We start from the raw sequence: 19,824 nt of genomic DNA, 5'->3' as shown, positions 1-19,824 counted from the left end.
CTGTCCTCTTTGATTGGAGAATGAAGTTAGAAAAGTCATGTTTTCTTTGTATATCCATTTCGGTCCAGGTAGTTCTGGGGATTCTCCATGACAAGAATGAACTTCATGTGACGCAAAATCATCCTGTCTTCAAAGGAAACCTACCCATGGAGGGATTAAATCAGTGTTTACTGAAATGCCAGCTGGAGGGTGTGGTCCCCCTCCTGCTACATGGTGCAGGCGTTTGGTGAAGCATGGGGAAAGAGGACTGCCTTGGCAGAATGGTACTTTGGAGGTCTTGAAAGGCTGAGGGTGTATCTCATTCAAAATCATTTCATGTCTCCCGTGTACCAAGCAGAATGCCAAGATAACAACTAGGGTTTACAAGAACAGTTAAGATATGGCCAAGGTGATACATACCTAAAATTCAGCACTTGGTAGGCTGAAGCAGCAGGGTTGTGAGGTCAAGGCCAGCTTGAAGTTCTTAGTGAAACCCACTCTCAAAGCAGCAACAACAGAATCGAACCCCAGTGGCATCTGCTTTCAGGGAATACTAAGTCAGATAGGGAATGTGTGGGAGCAGACAGTGATAGGATGTCATAAACAGGGCTGGTAAGGTGGCTCAGTGGGTAAGACTGTTGCTGTGCAAGCCAAATGACCCGTGGAAGAAAAGAACCAATTTCACAAAGTTTTTAACCTCCACATGCACACTGTGGCACATGCACGTACACACAATAACATCATTTTAGAGTCATAATGCTCAGATGGAAGAACTAACATGTTAGTTTGCGTTCCAGGAAACATCAATGAAAATTACATCCGCTTGGATATATATACGAAGGAGGGGAAAGAGACCCATTTGGTGATCTGGAAATGAAGGTGTTGGGAGTTCATAAATGCAGAGAGGCAGAGCATATCTGACCTATAAACACAAGAGCAGAGGCACTGATGTGGCTAGAACAGTTAACAGAAGCAAAGAAGTAGCAACTAGATATACTTAATGGGAAAAGAAGAACTAAGTAAATTTGTAGGACTCCTGGAGGTAGGTGCCCCTTATTTACTAAGAAACCAAGAGAAAATTGAGTTGTTTTTCCTACTGAGATAGGACTCACCCTACAAACTGCCCATTTATTGTTTGTGGAGATAGGCGCTCTGTAGCCTCGGCTGACCTTGTACTTGTGGCATTCCTGCTTTCACCATCCAAGTGCCAATACAGCGTGTGCCTCCATACTCAGCCAACTTACCCACCCTATGTATGTTTTTAAGTTAGCTAGCTACTTACTGTTTTTGAGACAGTGTTTCATGTATCCCAGCCTTGCTCCAAACTAGCTAGGATCACCTTGCTTGCATGTCTGTTCCTCTGGCCTTCATCTCTCAGGTGCTGGCACTGCAGATATATGTAGATATGCCAGGTGTTATGGAGTGTTGGAGATCTAACCTAGGGTTTTGAACATGCTAGGCAAGCACTGTCAATTGAGTTGCACTTCCATCACCCAACTTTGGCATTTTGAATAATCCAGAAATTTTAATATATTTATAGGTGTGTATATACATAGTCTCCCTCCCTACGAACACTATTGCATACACATACCAGGTTCTGTTTACCCATTCACCAATAGAAATTTGAGTTTTTGTCTTTTGGTAATTCTAGATACTACTTTGGATGTTTACATTATATGTTTTGTTTGTTTGGTCGGATTTTGGAGACAGGGTTTCTCGGTAGCTCTGGCTGTCCTGGAACTAGCTTGTAGACCAGGCTGGCCTCGAACTCACAGAGAGCCACCTGCCTCTGCCTCCGAGTGCTGGGATTAAAAATGTCTGACACCACCACCTGGCACATAACAGGTTTTTATTTAAATGTATTTTTACAGACATGTTTTAATTTATCTTGGTGTGTTAGTTTCTCTTTTTATTACTGTGATAAGATGCTGTGGCAAAAAATGTCTAAAGGAGAAAGTTTATTTAAACAATTTCAGGTTAAAGTCCATCATGACAGGGAAGTCACAGCAATAAACTGGAGGGATGGCTCAGTGGTTAAGGCATGGAATACTCTTGTGGAAGACCAGAGTTCATTTCCCAGTGCCCATGTCAGGGAAACTGCAACCTTCTTTACCTCCAGCTCCATCAGAATCCAACATCCCAACTTCCAAAATGCACCTGCACTCACATGCACATACTCACATACAAGCACATATAACTAAAAATAAACTTAAAAAAAAAAAAGGGCTTGAAGCAGCTGGCCATATTACATCTGTAATCAGAAGAGAATAATAAGTGTTGGGCAATGGTGGCACATGGCTTTAATCCCAACACCTGGGAGGCAGAGGCAGGTGGATCTCTGTGAGTTCGAGGCCAGCCTGGTCTACAGAGTGAGTTCTAGGACAGGCTCCAAAACTACACAGAGAAACTCTGTCTCCAAAAGCAAAAACAATGAGAACAATGAGTGTATGCACTCACTGCATGCTTACTACCACTCAGCCCACTCTTATTCTGTTCAGGATTCCCTGCCTAGGGAGCGGCGCCACCCACAGCAGACATGTCTTCCCACCTCAACTAACATCAAGATAAGCCCCACAGGCTCATCTCCCAGATGATTTTAGATTCTGTCAAGTTGACAGTTAACATTAAGCATCGTGCCCGGGTGTCTATGCAGGTGTGTAATTTCTGGGCATTATAGCAGCTAAGCCTTGTGGGAAGCTGTTTTCTGACACTGTTGTACCATCTCACAGTTTCAGTGTGTGAAGGCCCCAGCTTCTGCACATCCTTGGTAATACTTGTAGTCACCTTTCTTCCTCCTTGGGTGGGTCTCTATTGGAACAGGCTAGCCTTGAGCTTGTGGCATCCTCCCTAAGTCCTGGGATTATAAGCATGAGTACCATTCCAGCTATTGTTTTCCTTGGTGTGCTAGAGATTGAACCCAGAGACTTGTGTATGCCAGTCAAGAACTGTACTGCTGAGCTATAACCATAGTCCAAACTAGTACACTGAAAGTGGTCCTTCTGTACCTCCCAGCTGGTTAATGATGCCGAGAGTCTTTCTATGTATTTATTGGCTGTGTGCATCCTTTTTAGAGAACTATCTAGAGGCCCATTGTTTGTCTTTAAATTTGCATTATTTGATTTTTATTAATTAGATTTTTTTTTTATGTGCTGAGTGGTTTTGCTCACATGTATGAATGTGTACCATACATGTGCCTGGAGCCTTTGAGCATCAGAAGAAGGCTTTGGGTTTCTTGGAACTGGAGTTGTATATGGTTTTGAACCCAGGTCCTTTGCAAAAACAAGTGCTCTTAATCATTGAGCCATCTTTCCAGCCCCTATTAATGTATTTTTAAAATTCAGCTAACAGTTTTGAGAGCAGTGATGAATGCTATCAACTGGAATCAGCTAACCACAGAGGAGAAAAAAGGTTTTTCTATGTCTCATTTGCATGTATCCATGTTTGTGTGCATGTGTTGTCAGGAATAATCCTCCATCTTTATTCCACCATATTGATTGAAGTAGGGTCTGGTAATCAGACTCACAGAGCTTGACAATATGAACAGTCTAGCTAGCCAGGTTGCTGTGGCAGAGCACTGTTGGGGCTGAATTGCAGGTCACCCAGCATTTAAGTGGATTTCTAGGGATTCAAACTGTAGCCTTTCCAATTTTGTGGCAAGCACTTAACAGCTATCTCCCCAGCCCGATGTTATCTTACAGATGATAATGCCCACGGATGAACAACTGACACAGCTAAGGCTCCAGAAGCACATGCTCTTAGTTCTAATACAAAATGGACAGGGAAGACTGGGTTGTGGTGGCCCATGACTTTAATCCCAGCACTCAGGAGGCAGAGGTGGGGAGAAAGGCCGATCTCTGAGTTCGAGACCAGCCTGGTCTATACATAGCGAGTTCCAGGATAGCTAGAGCTATACAATAGACCTTGTGTCAAAAACCGAACAACATCAAAATGGATAGCGAATGTGGAGAGATGGCTTAGTGGTTGAGAGCAATTGCTGCATTTGGTACACTTAGGTACACAAAACACACATACACATAAAAAATAAATGCATATTTTTAAAAAGGCAGTGGTCCCCTGAACTTTTTTTCTTTCATATTTATGTACATACCCGGTTGTCCGTCCTCCTCACTCTTAGATTACTCCCTTGTCCCCATTTATGACTTACTGATTCTGCCATCAAACTTGCCTGACCTACATTCCTTGTCGAACTTCCACCCTGGCGCCGGCAGGTGGCGACGAATCTCTCGGTAGGGCGCTCTGTCAGACGTGCACACCTCTGTGGTGTCAGGCTGCAGGCACCGCCGCCGCACTTCCGGGCGCGGATCCAGGTGAGCCAAGGTCTCCTAAGAACCTTCTATTGCCATCACCCCCAGTACAGGTGTCTCCGCTTGCTGCCGGGGTGCCGAGTACCGGAGTGAGCATGCCCACGTGTTGGCCGGGTTCCCACCGGAGGAGACAGAGCCTCCGGAACTCCTGGATCCCAGCTTAGCGCACAGGCTCTGTACTGTGCCAGGGTTCCTGGGGACGCCGTTCCGCTGGTTTTCTGTTGATCCTGCCGCCCGGAAGCGGAGCGTGACTCCTCCCCCTCGTCTCCTCGGTCCCCGCCAGGCGGCGCCGTTCACTCCATCCGGTTTTCTGTGTGGCTGCTTATCTATTGCCACTCTAGGAATGTTGAGATAGTTCGAAGGGATTATTCATTGAAATGAACTGACAGAGAACAATCTGTTGTTCTTTTGCTTTGCTTATTGGAAACCAGCAGTCTGCTGACCCTGCAATCTACCTACTAATTGGAATAGTCTCCTTCTAGATCTCTAGGTTGTATATGCATAGGATCCTATGCTCACGCCAAGAGCCTGAATCAGTAGGTGTAGCGTGGACTCCCGGTTGAGATTAATCTCAGCATCTCTCCCTCAGTGGTATGACTGGTAGAAACAGCTGGAATGAGTTGGCTATGAGTTGTTTACATCCTGAAGTTTATGGCAGTAGGTGGTTGATGTTCGGTATTGTTTTGAGGGCCAAAATGTCCACTCTTGTCTTTACACCACAATGAAAATTTCCTCTTCTCTACCAGGATGCAGAAGGTCTCCGTGCTCCTCTTCTTAGCCTGGGTCTGTTTTCTTTTTTATGCTGGCATTGCACTCTTCACCAGTGGCTTCCTTCTCACCCGTTTGGAGCTCACCAACCAAAGCAGCTGCCAAGAGCCCCCAGGCCCGGGTTCCCTGCCGTGGGGGAGCCAAGGAAAGCCTGGGGCCTGCTGGATGCCTTCCCGGTTCTCCAGGGTTGTGTTGGTGCTGATAGATGCTCTGCGATTTGACTTTGCCCAGCCCCAGCACTCACATGTACCTGGGGAACCTCCTGTCTCCGTGCCTTTTCTGGGAAAATTAGGCTCCTTGCAGAGGATCCTAGAGACTCAACCCCACCATGCCCGGCTATACCAATCCAAGGTGGATCCCCCCACAACCACCATGCAGCGTCTCAAGGCTCTCACCACTGGCTCACTGCCTACCTTTATTGATGCTGGCAGTAACTTTGCCAGCCATGCTATAGTGGAAGATAATCTCATTAAACAGCTCACCATTGCAGGTCAGTATGTACTCCTTTGGAAGCTAGGTGAACCTGGGCTTGTAGAAGTTAGGGAGCAGGGGCTGGAGAGATGGCCCAGTGGTTAAGAGCACAGGCTGTTCTTCCAGAGGACTGGGTTCAATTCTCAGCACCCGCTTGGCAGCTGGAAACTGTCTGTGATTCCAGTTCCAGAGTATCTGACACCTTCACACCAGTGCACATAAAATACAATTAAAAGAGAGAGAGAGAGAGAAGTTAGGGAGCTAGGACTTAGGGGACCCAGCTTTATGCTTGACTATGGTGTAGGGAAACTGGGGAGTAGAATAGATGGGATCTTGCTTGTGGAGAGCCCAAGAGATTTTTGTCCTTGATAGTGCTTCTCATGTGCACAAAATGTTTAACTCTTGGGAGCTCCCAATTAGGGAAGAAATGAAGACAGGAGTCTTGGCTTGCAAATTTGGAAAAAAGAATAGAGGTGTCCAAGTTGTGTTTGCTGGCTGCTTATGAAAAAAAAAAAAAGGTCAAGGGCAGAACATGGTACAGAGGCCTTTAATTCCAGAGATCAAGAGGCAGAGGCAAGAGGATCTCTGAGTTCCACATTAGCCTGGTCTATATAGTAAGACCTGTCTCGAAACAAACATGCATGTCCTTAGATACCCTAGGGACTAGTAGCAGATTGGATATGTACACACACACACACACACACACACACACACACACACACACACACACGAGTGCACATGCCGTGATACACATGAGGAGGTAAGAGGACAACTTTAGAAGTTGGTTCTCTCCTTCCAACATGTGGACTCTGAGTATTGAACTCAAGTTGTCAGGCTTGGTAGCAGGCACTTTGACCCACTGACCTGCTCTTTGATGGTTTTTAGAGTCTTCTCTCGTATCTCGTATTCTACCACCCCCCCACCCCCACCACCCCACCCCACCCACCCACCCCGCTCTGGTTCTCGCATGAACAAGATCTGTTCTGATTCCCTTCATGTCTCTACAGGAAGGCGTATAGTTTTCATGGGAGATGATACCTGGAAAGACCTTTTCCCTGGAGCTTTTTCCCAAGCTTTCTTCTTCTCATCCTTCAATGTGAGAGACCTGCACACAGTGGATAATGGCATCCTAGAACACCTCTATCCTACCAGTGAGCATGGAGAAAGAGCACTTAGTCAGGGCCCGTCCCTGGGAGACGGGGAGGGTGCTTTTAGTCTACGATTCCGGGTGTGGCACAGCCTGTGCTTGTCTCCCCGGGTGTAGAGGAATGCCCCGGCCTGGCTTGGGGAGAGGAGTGGGCTTTGCTGTGTGCTCAGTGTTCTCCCCTCCACAGTGGACAGTGGCGAATGGGATGTGCTGATTGCTCACTTCCTGGGTGTGGATCATTGTGGTCACAAGCATGGCCCTCACCACCCTGAAATGGCCAAGAAACTTAGCCAGATGGACCAGGTCATCCAGTGAGTGTGAGATATTGGTAGGGGAAATGGGTTTATGTTTGAGAATATCAGTACATATGAATCTGTCAAACAAACAAACCTGATTTGGGGCCTCTTTCCTGGATCTCTCTCTCTCTCTCTTTCTCTCTCTCTCTCTCTCTCTCTCTCTCTCTGTGTGTGTGTGTGTGTGTGTGTGTGTGTGTGTGTGTGTGTGTTTTGAGACAGGGTCTCATTATGTAACTATGTAGCTCTGGCTGACCTTGAACTTGCAATATAAACCAGACCAGCCTGGACTCAAACTCACAGAGATCCGCCTGCCTCTGGCTTCCAAGTGCTGTAATTAGAGGCGAGCACCACCATGCTCTGGCTCTGAATTGTTTTATACATACTTTTCCCCAAAAACCCAAGGGCACCATCCATTTTTAGTAACTTGGTACATAGCTCTGGGCTGCAGGGTTATGACTGAAGGGGTATCTTTTTGAGAGAAGTTTGGTCCTGTTAGTGGACATCAGTGGTGGAGCTGAAGGGGCCCCTGAGAAGAGTCCTTTTCTCTCCATGCCCTCTGACACATTTCTTGGCCCTCAGGGGACTCATGGAGCGTCTGGAGAATGACACACTGCTGGTGATAGCTGGTGACCACGGGATGACTATGAATGGGGACCATGGAGGGGACAGTGAGCCGGAGGTCTCAGCTGCACTGTTCCTATACAGCCGCACAGCCCTCTTCCCTACTGTCCCACCAAAGGTGAGGCCTGAGTCGTACCTCTTCTGGTCTCCCCACCTTGTGATCCCTTTAGTTTAGGCTCCCCAAACCATGATCTGGCCCCATTCTCATTTATTTTTATTTATTTGTGTGTGTGTGTGGTGTATATATGTGATATATGTGCATCTGTGTATGTCGGTATGCACACATGTGTGTGCAAGGAGGCCAGAGGACATTGGGTATTCTGCTCTGTCACTCTCTGCCTTATTCTACTGAAACAGGGTCTCTCACTCAACCTGTGGCCGAGGTCCTGTCCACCCACCATGGCACTGGGTTCCAGGCATGCATGGTCATGCCCAGCTTTCTACATGGATTCAGTGATCCAAACTCAGGCTGTTCTGTTTATGCAGCAAATGCTCTCCCCTGCTGAACTGTTTGTGCAGACACCCCCCCCCCCATGAGTCCACTGATACCTGTCCTTTCCTTCTAGGAGCCAGAGGTTATTCCTCAAGTCAGCCTTGTGCCCACACTGGCACTGCTGCTAGGCCTGCCAATCCCATTTGGGAACATTGGGGAAGTGATGGCCGAGCTGTTCTCAGGTGGCAGTGACTCCCATCCTCAAGCCTCTGCTCTAGCCCAAGTCTCAGCTCTCCATATCAATGCCCAGCAGGTAGGGAAAAGGAATAGACTTGTGTGTAAGCACAAGGACCACCCCATTGTCCCTCCGATCTTCACCTCGCCTCCATAGCATAGCCATGCCCTTCTTCCATTATCCTTCCCTTCTCCCACCCTGGACAGAATCTGAGCCCCAGGTTTCCAGTACCTCTTTGTACCTGCCCTTACCTCTGGCCCAGTTTATCTCTCTGACCTATTTCTGTTTGTCTGACCTTTCCTGCCAGGTGTCCCGATTTCTTCATACTTACTCAGCTGCTACTCAGGATCTCCAGGTTAAAGAGCTCCATCAGCTGCAGAAGCTCTTCTCCAAGGCCTCTGCTAGCTACCAACAGCTTCTGCAGAATCCCCAGGAGGCTGAGGCTTCCCTAAGGACTTTGACTGCTGAGTTGCAGCAGTTCCTGCGGGGAGCTCGGGCCATATGCATCGAATCTTGGGCCCGTTTCTCTCTGGTCCGAATGGCAGGGGGTGCTGCTCTCTTGGCTGCTTCCTGCTTTCTCTGCCTGCTTGCATCTCAGCTGGCAGTATCCCCAGGCTTTCTCTTCCGCCAATTACTGCTAATACCTATAGCTTGGGGCCTAACTTGGGCCATACTATATGCTGGACTCTTGGTAACTACAGGGTCAAAGGTGGATTCCGTGGTCCTAGGGGCTGTAGCTGCAACAGGTTCACTCCTCCCTTTTCTGTGGAAAGTCTGGGTTAGCTGGGGATCTCATAGGCCCCTGGTACCTCTACTTCCTGTCCCTAGACCTGTTCTATTACTCCTGCTCATTCGCTTGGCCACCTTCTTCTCTGATAGTTTTGTTGTTGCTGAGGCCAGGGCCACTCCTTTCCTTTTGGGCTCTCTGGTCCTATTCCTGGTTGCCCATCTTCACTGGGAGGGCCAGCTACTGCCGCCTAAACTGCTTACAATGTCCCGCCTTGGCTCTTCTGTACCAACAGGCCCCCCACGGCACAGTGGTACATATGCCCTGAGGCTTGGAATTGGGTTGCTTTTATGTACAAGGCTAGCTGGGCTTTTTCATCGCTGCCCTGAAGAGACACCTGCTTGCCACTCCTCTCCCTGGCTGAGTCCTTTGGCATCTATGGTGGGAGGTCGAGCCAAGAACTTGTGGTACGGAGCTTGTGTGGGGGCACTGGTGGCTCTGTTGGTGGTTGTGCGCCTGTGGCTTCGCCGCTATGGTAATCTCAAGAGTCCCGAGCCCCCTGTGCTCTTCGTGCGCTGGGGGTTGCCTGTCATGGTGTTAGGCACGGCTGCCTACTGGGCATTGGCATCAGGGGCGGATGAAGCACCACCACGTCTCCGGGCCCTGGTTGCTGGGGCCTCAGTTGTGCTGCCTCGGGCTGTGGTGGGGCTGGCTGCCTCCGGGCTCATGCTGCTGCTCTGGAGGCCTGTGACAGTGCTGGTGAAGGCTGGGGCTGGTGCTTCAAGGACCAGGACTATCCTCACTCCCTTCTCAGGTCCCCCTACTTCTCAGGCTGACCTAGATTACGTGGTCCCACAAATCTACCGCCACATGCAGGAAGAGTTCCAGGGCCGGCTAGAGAGGACCAAATCTCAGGGTCCTGTAACTGTGGCTGCATATCAGTTGGGGAGTGTCTACTCCGCTGCCATGGTCACAGCCCTCATCCTCTTGGCTTTCCCACTTCTGCTGTTGCATGTAGAGCGTGTCAGCCTTGTGTTCCTGCTGCTGTTTCTGCAGAGCTTCCTTCTCCTGCATCTGCTTGCAGCGGGGACATCAGTCACCACCACAGGTAAATATGGAACTTAGTCCTCCTGGTGCATCTTGTTTTGAGGCAGTGTTTCTCACCTTGATGAGTATGTGGTCTCGAGTCTTTGCAGTTGGGAAGCTTTTCCTGATGTCCTCCCTCATCTGCCATCACCATGATAGTTCCCCTCCCTCTTTCCTCCCCCACCAGAGAGGGAGTTAGGACTTAATGACTCACTTCTTAGTAAAATGTTGTCTCTCTGAGAGCACCTTCCCTGATTTTCCAGTTACAGAAGTGATACATTATGAATATATTGTGGCATAGTGAGCTCTTTGTGAGAAAGAAAGAAAATGACCCCTGAGGTCTTGTGGTATAACTTGCAGCAGCCCTGAGACAATTAGAATAGCAGTATTGATTGTAAGGAAGGTTGTAAGGGGTAGCATATGACTGTGTGCTAGGAGTGGATGATTCCAGAACAGAAAGCTGTAGGTTAGGGAATGAGATGTAATTGTAAAGAAGCATATCTTTTCTTCTAGGTCCTTTTATTGTGCTGTGGCAGGCAGTCTCAGCTTGGGCCCTTTTGGCCACCCAGACCTTCTACTCCACTGGCCACCAGCCGGTCTTTACAGCCATCCATTGGCATGCAGCCTTCGTGGGATTCCCAGAAGGTCACAACTCTTCTACTTGGTTGCCTGCTTTACTAGTGGGAGCTAACACCTTCGCCTCCCACATCCTCTTTGCAGGTACCTCTTTGCTTTCCTTCCCTAACTTCTGTTGTTGTGGAAGGAAAGGAAAACTTTGGATCTGGAGGGGGAAATGCAGTTTTGTTGGCACTTTGCAATCCCTTGGCCCTAAGCTCTTTGCAGCCCGAGCAAACTAGGGTGGCTGGGGACCAGGTGGGACTGGTCCCAAGGTCCTCCTTTGATGCCAGCCCTGTCCTCCCGGAGGCAGTAGGTTGCCCACTGCTCCTGCTCTGGCCCTTCCTGTGTGAGAGTCAAGGGCCAAGGAAGAGGCAGCAGCTCCCAGAGAGTGAAGCTGAGGCCAGAGCCAGGCCTGAGGAGGAGCAAGAGGAGCCACTGATGGAGATGCGCCTCCGGGATGCTCCGCATCACTTCAATGCAGCCCTTTTGCAGCTGGGCCTCAAGTACCTCTTTGTCCTTGGAGTTCAGGTGGGTGCAGAGGAGATGTGATAGAGCTGATGACCTTTCCCGCAGTATGCACTTTACACTTTTTCTTAGTTTCAAACACCTTGGGAATGATCCTTGGTGGAGGTTCAGATAAGTGAAATGATTGCTCAAATTCAGACCTCAAATAGCAGATTTGAGACCTGACCTGGGTTTTCTTATCTAATCCTGGACCATTTTCTTCTCTGCTGTGTGGATCTGGGCCCTATTCATTGCATTTCAGACATACTGTGAAAGCCATGGTTGTGGCCAGGATTCTTTTCCAAACTGATCCAGGGGCAGAGATGGGTTACTGACATCTCCCTCTCCTGGAAGGCAAAGCATGAATATCAGCATCACAAATGGATAGTGACTTGCCAAGTTTACATGAGTCAGTGGCTGGACCAGGACAGGAACTGGGTTTCCTAACTCCCAACGCAGGGTGTTTTCCAGTGGTATGCACTGCTTTCCTCCTTTGCCTTGCTTTCTGCAAAGTAACTAACTGCCTGCCTGTCTTGCCTTAGATTCTAGCCTGTGCCTTGGCAGCTTCCATCCTCCGAAGGCATCTCATGGTCTGGAAGGTGTTTGCCCCCAAGTAAGTGGTTTTGTTTGAGAAGAAGTGGTGCGGAGAGAGAGGACTTTGAGGAGGTTGACAAGGTTTTGCCTCATTAGGGAAAGACATTAGACCTATTACTCATGTCCTGAAATACTCTACCTTTCTCCACAGGTTCATCTTTGAAGCTATAGGTTTCATTGTAAGCAGTGTGGGACTTCTCCTGGGCATAGCCTTGGTGATGCGAGTGGATGGTGCTGTGAGTTCCTGGTTCAGAAGACTAGTTCTGGCCCAGCAGAGGTAGCCCAGGCTGAGCAGATTGGCACCTGGCCATGGAGAGAGCTGGAGAAACATCTGGCCTGACCTGTACTGGTGCTGGATATTCTGCAAGAGAGACTCAGACACACCCGTTACCACTGTGTACAGAGACTGCTTTCCCTGGGACTTCATCATTTTATAGTTCAGAATCACTATAAAGATTCATATAGTTCAGAATCCCCATATGGAGCCTGAGCCCTTGCTCCTTATGTGGATGCATCTGATGGACTACAGGGGTGGTCACCAAAGTGGAATAGAATAATACCGTACATGTGTGTGTCTAAGATGTGGAGGATCTCGCCCAGTCAGTCTCTCCTCTCACCAAGCAGGATTAGATATGTCATCTTAGGTGGGGCTTGCTGTAGCCGAGAACTCTTTGATGAGAAGCTGTCTGGGTTCGTTGGCTTCTTCTAAATGTTCTAGTTTTCCCATTTGTCCTGCTCTCCCCCTTGTTTGTTTTTGGTCATTCTGTGCTTTAACTGATAGCAAAGAAGACAAACCCAGCATCATGAAGCACAGAGACTTCTGTGTTTGAAGCCTTAAACAGCATTGTTTCTTCCTCTGGTACCCTTTTCCCCTTCACAGCTGTACAAGCCTCACTCCAGCTTTCAGCCTGTGCTATCTTTCCTACATCTACTTGCCTATTGATTATTCCTACGTTAAAGCCAAAATAGTGTAGCACCCGCGCTACGATCTGTTCCATGAATCGGGCAAAGGTCTAGAGATTGAAATAAAGACAAGACAGCGGGTCATTCGTTCAATGGCAATGTCGGAACACCAAATGCTGAATGCCGTTTATTGAGGAGAAAGAACGGGCTTAAATACTGACTTACAGCACAGTGGAAAATTACAGGAATTTTAGGCTTAGCTCCAACCCCAAGAGGTGTGTGTTGTCAAGAGCTATGTTGTCAAAAGGTGTGTGTTACCAAAATGGGAAGAGTACCAACAACAGCCTTGGGGCAAGGAGTTCCAGCCAACAGCTTCAGCCTTTTTCAAAGTGCCTGGGGGGGGGCAGGGAATCCAAGCAGGGGCCTACAGGTCCCCCTTTCTTTTAATATAAACTAACACCTGCTTTAGGTGGCAGAGGACGGGACATCGGCATAATTCCTCACCCATCATTGGAGAGGTCACCCAGGCCCATAACCTTCCTGTCTTAGGTTGGATATTTGCCCCCTCTACCTTTCCCGTCGCTGGTAAATAGTTTGTCAGCCACATGTGGGCAGATGCATTTTCTCTTGAGTCAAAGACAATAGACTCTGTCTTATTTGAAAGTTGGCCTGGGCCTGTCTAATGCTGTGGCGAAGTAGCACCAAGTGCAAGGGCTACAAACCCCAATGAGAGAGCTTGCCCAATCTCTAAATAATCTTCCCGTGAGTTGAAGTCCTTGTAAAAGGTCTTCTGCACTGGCAGGTGGTACTCAGGTTTCATTGATGTTAATGGTCTGCATGGTTAAAGCATGTGTATAATTTAAAAACTGATCACTCCAGGATCCCTGCAGATAAATGATGCATTAACTTAGATATGTGTGAAAGACAGAGAACAAGAAGCCATATGAGCCTCTCACAAAAAATCCAAGTGTTTATATAGGAGGCTAATTTGTAGATTTAGTTTAAAAATGCCAATTTGTATTGTGTTTTGGGTGGCTAAGGCTTCAGCCAAATCACCTGATAGTTGATCTACTGTGCTTGCAGTATTTACAGATTGGGAGAGGGCTATCGTAGAAACTGTTGCTTCAGTGGCAGAGGAAGCACTGGCAGCCGTGATCCCGAAATCTCCTTTCCTCTCTGCTGCACACCTGGGGTACGTGGCCCACAACAGCTGTTACTTCATATGTCCAGAAGCTAACCAGTCTGCAGACCTGCTGAGAACAACTGAAACTTTCTCCAAAATTAGTAGCATTAGTTACAACAAAAGAAGAGAACCAGAATACAAGTGCCTGAGATGAAGGTGAAATTCTTATCCTTTGGATCAAAGTGTAAATTTATAGCCACTTGATCCAAACTATAATTAGTGGTCAGGAAAAAGGGCCACATATGGCTACTCAGACCCACAGGCATCAGAATGGGTAGATTCTTGAAGACCCATCGGATCTTCTTTCTGGCTATTACTATCACGGTCCCTCCCCACATGGCAAATCAGACACTCAGGCACCCAAACAGGGTTATCTGCATCTTGTGGAAAGACACAAACTGACCCTAGGACCCATACTAGAACTGGGTCGGGGCCACACCATTGTCCAGTAGTGACATTCTTCCACATAACTGAGCCATAGTCAGATGACCAAGGGCGGCAATGCCTGTTGGCTGCAGATAGAGCAGCACCATCAATAGTTAAAAAATTTTAAATATAAAGGACAAGAGAAAGGTGATTGTGAAGAGACCCTGTAAACTCCCCCTTTTTTGTTTTATGAAAATAGGCTTTAATTGTGCAATGTGCACACTCCACCATGGCCTGACCAGATTGTAAGGGATGCCCGTCTTATGTGAGATAAAAACAATTTTTTTGCAAAAGGAGTCGAAACTCTGGCTAGTATAAGCAGGGCCATTATCAGTTTTTAATTGTCTGGGCATTCCCATATAAGCAAAGGCTTGTAAACAATGGCTCTTCACATCCTTAAGCCTTTCTCCAGTGTGAGCAGAAGCAAATATGAGATGATAATGGGTATCCACAGATACATGCACAAATTGTTGTTGGCCAAAGGAAGGAACATGGGTAACATCCATCTGCCAGATATCATTAGGCATGACATCCCGGGGATTAACTCCAAGGTGTGGAACAGGTAAGAACTCTGCACATAGGGGACAATTCTTAACTATATCAAGAGCTTTGTCTCTAGTAATTTTAAATGGAATTTAAGTGACCCTGCATTAAGGTGGAAGGTTGTATGAGCTTTGCAGGCTGCTTCATAACCAGACTCTCTCATCATCATAATGGCATTATCATTTTAGTATTAAAACCAGCAATGGCATTTCCTTCACTCAAAGGGCCGGGCAAATCAGAATGTGCTCAGAGATGTCCTACAAAAATTGTATGAGAGCTCCTCCATAGTAGGCTTTATATGGCTAGTAAATGTTCCTGTACACAAGAGACCAGAGCTATATAAGCAGCAGTTTCTAAGGGAGCCAATATATGATACACATATTTACTGTCAGTGTATAAGTTAAATGACGCATCAGAAAAATGTTGAAAGGCTAATTGTACTGCAGCTAGTTCACCAAATTGTACAGATTTCACTTTAAGTTTAGAGTGTTTAATAATGGGAAAGAATAATGGGAAACAACTACTGCACAACTATTTGAAGAGCCATCTGTAAATACATTGCCGGCCCCCTTCAAAAGATTTTGGGAAATAATCTTGGGGAAACACACAAGGTGATTAAAAAAAAAATAATAAGCTAACTTATTGGAAGGAAAATGACTATCAAAGTGGGAGGGTGTGGAACACAAGAAATGTACCCACTCCTCATCAAACTGTTGAATTCGTTTTATCTGTTGTTGAGTATAAGGAGTAACAATTACATCTGGGATCTTGCCAAAAACTTGAAGATTCATTTTGTATGCCTTTTGAATAATAGAAAGCATTGCCTGGGGATAAGATCTAACTGTCTTTCCTGGGGATGCAAGTTCATGCACTCATAATATAGGACCAGTTTGCCAAAATACCGTGGTAGGGGAATACGCTGAAGCAAACACTAATAACATCATGTTCTGAGAATAGTCAATATAATTTAAATGTGTAGATGGGAGGCATTTTGCACAAGCTGTATGCATTCTCGCGCAGGCGTTAAGGTGCATGGAGAAGTAGGATCAGAATCTCCTTGTAAAATATGAAATAAGGGTCTAAACTGCCCAGTGGTTAGGGCCAAACTAGATTGAACCCAATTTATATCTCCCAATAATTTTTGAAAATCATTAAGGGTGGTCAGTTTATCCAGCCTTAAAGTAATATTTTGAGGATGGATACCAGAATATAACAATTGATGACCCAGGTATTGATAGGAAAATTCTTGTTGCACCTTTTCTGGGGCTTTTCTTAAGCCAGCTAGTTGAAGATGATGTTGCAATTCCCCAAAAGCCTCATTCACTTCCTTAGGATCAGGGCCAGCTTAAAAAAAAAAATATCATCCATATAATGTATAATGTACAGGGATTGAAATTTCTCACTAATGGGGGCAATGGCCAATGATGCATAAATTTGATAAATAGTGGGACTATTGGCCATTCCTTGAGGCAACACCATCCATTGATACCTCTTATAGGGCTTTTTAAAATTAATAGAAGGAATGCTAAATGCAAATCGCTCACTATCCTGAGGAATACCTACATGGGAAGGTAGTGTGTGGCTCCCATAATTTGCATACAATCATTAACAGCTCGGAGATCTTGTAGAAGTCTCCATTTTCCAGATTTTTTTCTTTATAACAAAGATTGGTGTATTCCATGGGGAACTGGAAGGAATAATATGTCCTGCCTCTAATTGTTCCTGTACAAATTGATATGCAGCCTGTAATTTCTCAATAAATAAGAGCCATTGCTCCACCCATGCTGGGTTATCAGTTTTCCAGATAATAGGAATGGGAACAGGCTGCACAGCAATAGCCCCTAAGGAAAATTTCCCAGCCCAGAGCGATCTCCAGCTTTTTTGATAACTAAATTTTTAGATGCAACAGACTGAGGGGCACCTTGTAGGAATTTACCTAGTCCTTTTCCTTGTACATAACCTTGGTCAGCCAGCATATTTTTAATAGGTTCAGTAGTAAGGACTGCTCCCATGGGCTGAAGCACATCTCTCCCCCAAAGATTAACAGGGATAACTTCACACAAAAGGTTGAAAAAGACCTGTATGTCCTTCATCATCTGACCATTTAAGAAATTAAGATCTACATTCTGGAGCCACAGCAGTTCCTTTTGAAATGTCCTGGTTGTCCACACCCGAAGCAAGTCTTTGGCCTGGCTCCTCCATTGTTCCCACCTCTTTTCATAACTGAGGCTATAACTTGGCCCATAATGTGATGACTATCTATGTCCCGACATATGCGTATATAGTCATTAAGACTTTTGGCCTTATGAGGACGTAGAGCCTCTTTACAATACTTGTTTGCATTTTCAAATGCCAGTTGTTTAACTATGGCCATGGCATTTTCAACATCACCAAAAATTTGATAAGCCAGCCCTAGGAGGCGGTCTGCAAATTCTGAATAGGGCTCAGATGGTCCCTGCAATACCTTAGACAGCTGGGCAGGACTTTCCATGCTCTAGTAGCAGCAACATCAATTTGTGCATAGACCGCTGGGTCAAAAAGAATGAGCTGCAAGGGTAGCATATTGCCCAGAGCCTGTGAGCATATCTAAATTCCTAGCAGGAAATCCGGCAGCAGCATTGCTTTGGGAGGTTTCCTTGTAAAATTCTTGAAATTCGCCTCTCCAGAGCAAATAGTCACCCCCACTCAGTGCAGCTCTACAGAGCTGCATCCAATCACTAGGGGTGAAATTTAACACTGCGAAGGACTCAAAAATTGTCTGAGTAAAAGGAGCATGGGAACCATAAACAGTGACAGCCTCTTTAAGATGTCTTATATCCTTAAAATTTAATGGGCTGTGCTCCCTAACCCTGTTATCCTGAGGATCCACTGTCTCAATCACTGGAAACACTTGTCTTTCCTTTTCTAACACTTCTACCTTGGTTATTAAATCTTTGACCTCTTCCTCTAACCCTCGAGGTGCAGAGGCCCCACTAAAGGAATCACAAAAGGGATTGTGCCGTGGCAGATGGCATATGCGCTCATCAGCTTCAGTTTCTGATTCCAAAGTATCCTCTTCATCAGTTACAGTAGGACTATCATCATCTCCTAGTTGGGATCCCTCTTGTACCCTGATAGATTGCACAGATTCTAAATCTTGTACTTCCTCAAACGTCCTATTCATCTCTGCCATTTTTTTCTTTTACTTTATGGCAATGAATTCTTTAGCTGTCTTGTTTTAATACTGGTGCCCTGTCTTTTCAATAGGGCCACTAATTGCCCACTGAGCATTTCCTTAGAGTTACTGGCACCCATCCTTCAATACACCCTCATTCACTTGCTTTGCTGGCCAGCTTTCGAGGGCCATCTCTTAGGTGATCCTTTCTTTCCAGATCTTGGTGGGACCTCCACTTGTAGTGCCGGGGCTACAATCTGTTCCATGAATTGGGCCAAGGCCTAGAGATTGAAATAAAGACAAGACAGCAGGTCATTCATTCAATGGCAATGTCAGAACGCCAAATACCGAATGCTGTTTATTGAGGGGGATGGAACAGGCTTAAATACTGACTTACAGAACAGTGGAAAATTACAGGAACTTTAGGCTTAGCTCCTCCCCAAGAGGTGTGTGTTGTCACGAGGTATGTTGTCAAAAGGTGTATGTTACCAAAATGGGAAGAGTACCAACAACAGCTTTGGGGCAAGGAGTTCCAGCCAACAGCTTCAGGCTTGCTCAAGCTGCCTGGGGGGGAGGGGGGTTCTGGGCAGGGGCCTACAGGATCTTTCCTACATCTACTTGCCTATTGATTATTCCTACATTAAAGCCAAAATAGAATGAATGTAATGCTTCTTTTTTTCTTTTTTTAAAAACAATCACACTATGTAGCTGGCTTAGAACTCAGTAAGTAGACCCTAGCCTTGAACTCACAGAGATCCACCTGCTTCTGCTTCTGCCTGCCAGTGTTAGAATAAAGGTAGTGTCACCATACCTGGCTAATGATTTTCTTTTCTTTCTTTCCTTCTTTCTTTCTTTCTTTCTCTTCTTTTTTCTTTTTGTTTTTCAAGACAGGATTTCTCTGTGTAGCTTTGGAGCCTGTCCTGGAACTTACTTTGTAGACCATAGACCAGGCTGGTCTTGAACTTACAGAGATCCTCCTGCCTCTGCTTCCCAAGTGCTAGTGTAAGAATGAAAAAATACAGCCTAACTCTCCAGTGACCCCAGGAAGATAGAAGTTTAAACCTTAAATTCCAGACTCTGCCCTCAGCCAGTAAATAGGCAAAAGGTCACATTCTTTGCTGTACTCATAGGACCTGTGAGTACCTGAGCTTTGTCGCCCCACCCAGAAACCCGCTGGAAAGCAAACCTCCGGGGCTATAGGAAACTGATTGGTCTATAAAGCGCAGGCTTGGATGGTTTAAATTGATTGGTCTGTACCGCACAGGGTCTGGATGCTTTGAGATGATTGGTTTAAGATGCACGGGCTTTGTTGTAATCCTATAAAATCTATTTTACTTCCACCCTTGTGGTCCTTAGTCCTCTGCCCCTGTGTGGTACATGACTATGGACCCCAATGCACTTGGAATATAAAAAAAACCTCATGCTTTTACATCAAGACCACTTCTCGTGAGTGATTTGGGGGGTGCCTTTCCTGAGTGGGGAGCATGAAGGTCCTCGCTCTGCCGGTCTTTCACTAGAACTAAAGGTATGCACCACCACTGCCCATGGAAGTACTTTTTTTTAAGGTGTGTTGTGGGGGGAGTGGAAAGATGGCTTAACAGGTAAAGACTGAGTTTGATCCCTGGGTACTGACCCTCACAAGTTAAACTCCAACCTTTACACATGTACAGTTCCCATGACCAAATAAATAAATAGAACAAAAGCTCCAGGGAAACAAACATTTCAAGAAAATAAAATTTCAGGCTGGGGAGATGGCTCAGCAGTTAAAAGTACTGGCTGTTCTTCCAGAGGACCTTAGTTCATTTCCCAGG

The 19,824-nt window shown here is 46.3% G+C and overlaps 1 protein-coding gene across 2 annotated transcripts; it reads left to right on the top strand.

Moving 5' to 3' along the window:
* Nucleotides 1-4,238: 4,238 nt before the first annotated feature.
* On the top strand, nt 4,239-12,368 carry Pigo (phosphatidylinositol glycan anchor biosynthesis class O). 2 transcript variants are annotated; one of them, XM_051187621.1, is made up of 11 exons: nt 4,239-4,307; nt 5,051-5,562; nt 6,551-6,694; nt 6,878-7,001; nt 7,566-7,725; nt 8,174-8,353; nt 8,583-10,110; nt 10,602-10,808; nt 11,017-11,234; nt 11,753-11,823; nt 11,956-12,368. In XM_051187621.1, the coding sequence occupies exons 2-11, from the start codon at nt 5,052-5,054 to the stop codon at nt 12,083-12,085; spliced, it is 3,273 nt and encodes a 1,090-aa protein (XP_051043578.1). In that variant the 5' UTR covers nt 4,239-4,307; nt 5,051; the 3' UTR covers nt 12,086-12,368. The 2 variants fall into 2 exon arrangements, with proteins under 2 accessions (XP_051043578.1, XP_051043579.1); XM_051187622.1 differs by lacking the exons at nt 4,239-4,307; nt 11,753-11,823; nt 11,956-12,368 and having other exon boundaries at nt 4,790-5,562; nt 11,013-11,195.
* Nucleotides 12,369-19,824: the final 7,456 nt, after the last annotated feature.

The sequence above is a fragment of the Phodopus roborovskii genome, unplaced genomic scaffold (genome assembly GCF_943737965.1).
Source record: "Phodopus roborovskii unplaced genomic scaffold, PHOROB, whole genome shotgun sequence".
Taxonomy (NCBI): domain Eukaryota; kingdom Metazoa; phylum Chordata; class Mammalia; order Rodentia; family Cricetidae; genus Phodopus; species Phodopus roborovskii.
The sequence above is the reverse complement of the archived record's forward strand: the minus strand, read 5'-3'. Positions and strand labels throughout refer to the sequence as shown.

Coding starts and splice junctions, on each gene's coding strand:
- Pigo (XM_051187621.1), top strand. CDS start 5,052: ATGCAGAAGGTCTCCGTGCTCCTCTTCTTAGCCTGGGTCTGTTTTCTT. Junction 8,354..8,582: donor TCCATATCAATGCCCAGCAG/GTAGGGAAAAGG, acceptor CTTTCCTGCCAG/GTGTCCCGATTTCTTCATAC. Junction 11,824..11,955: donor TGGAAGGTGTTTGCCCCCAA/GTAAGTGGTTTT, acceptor CTTTCTCCACAG/GTTCATCTTTGAAGCTATAG.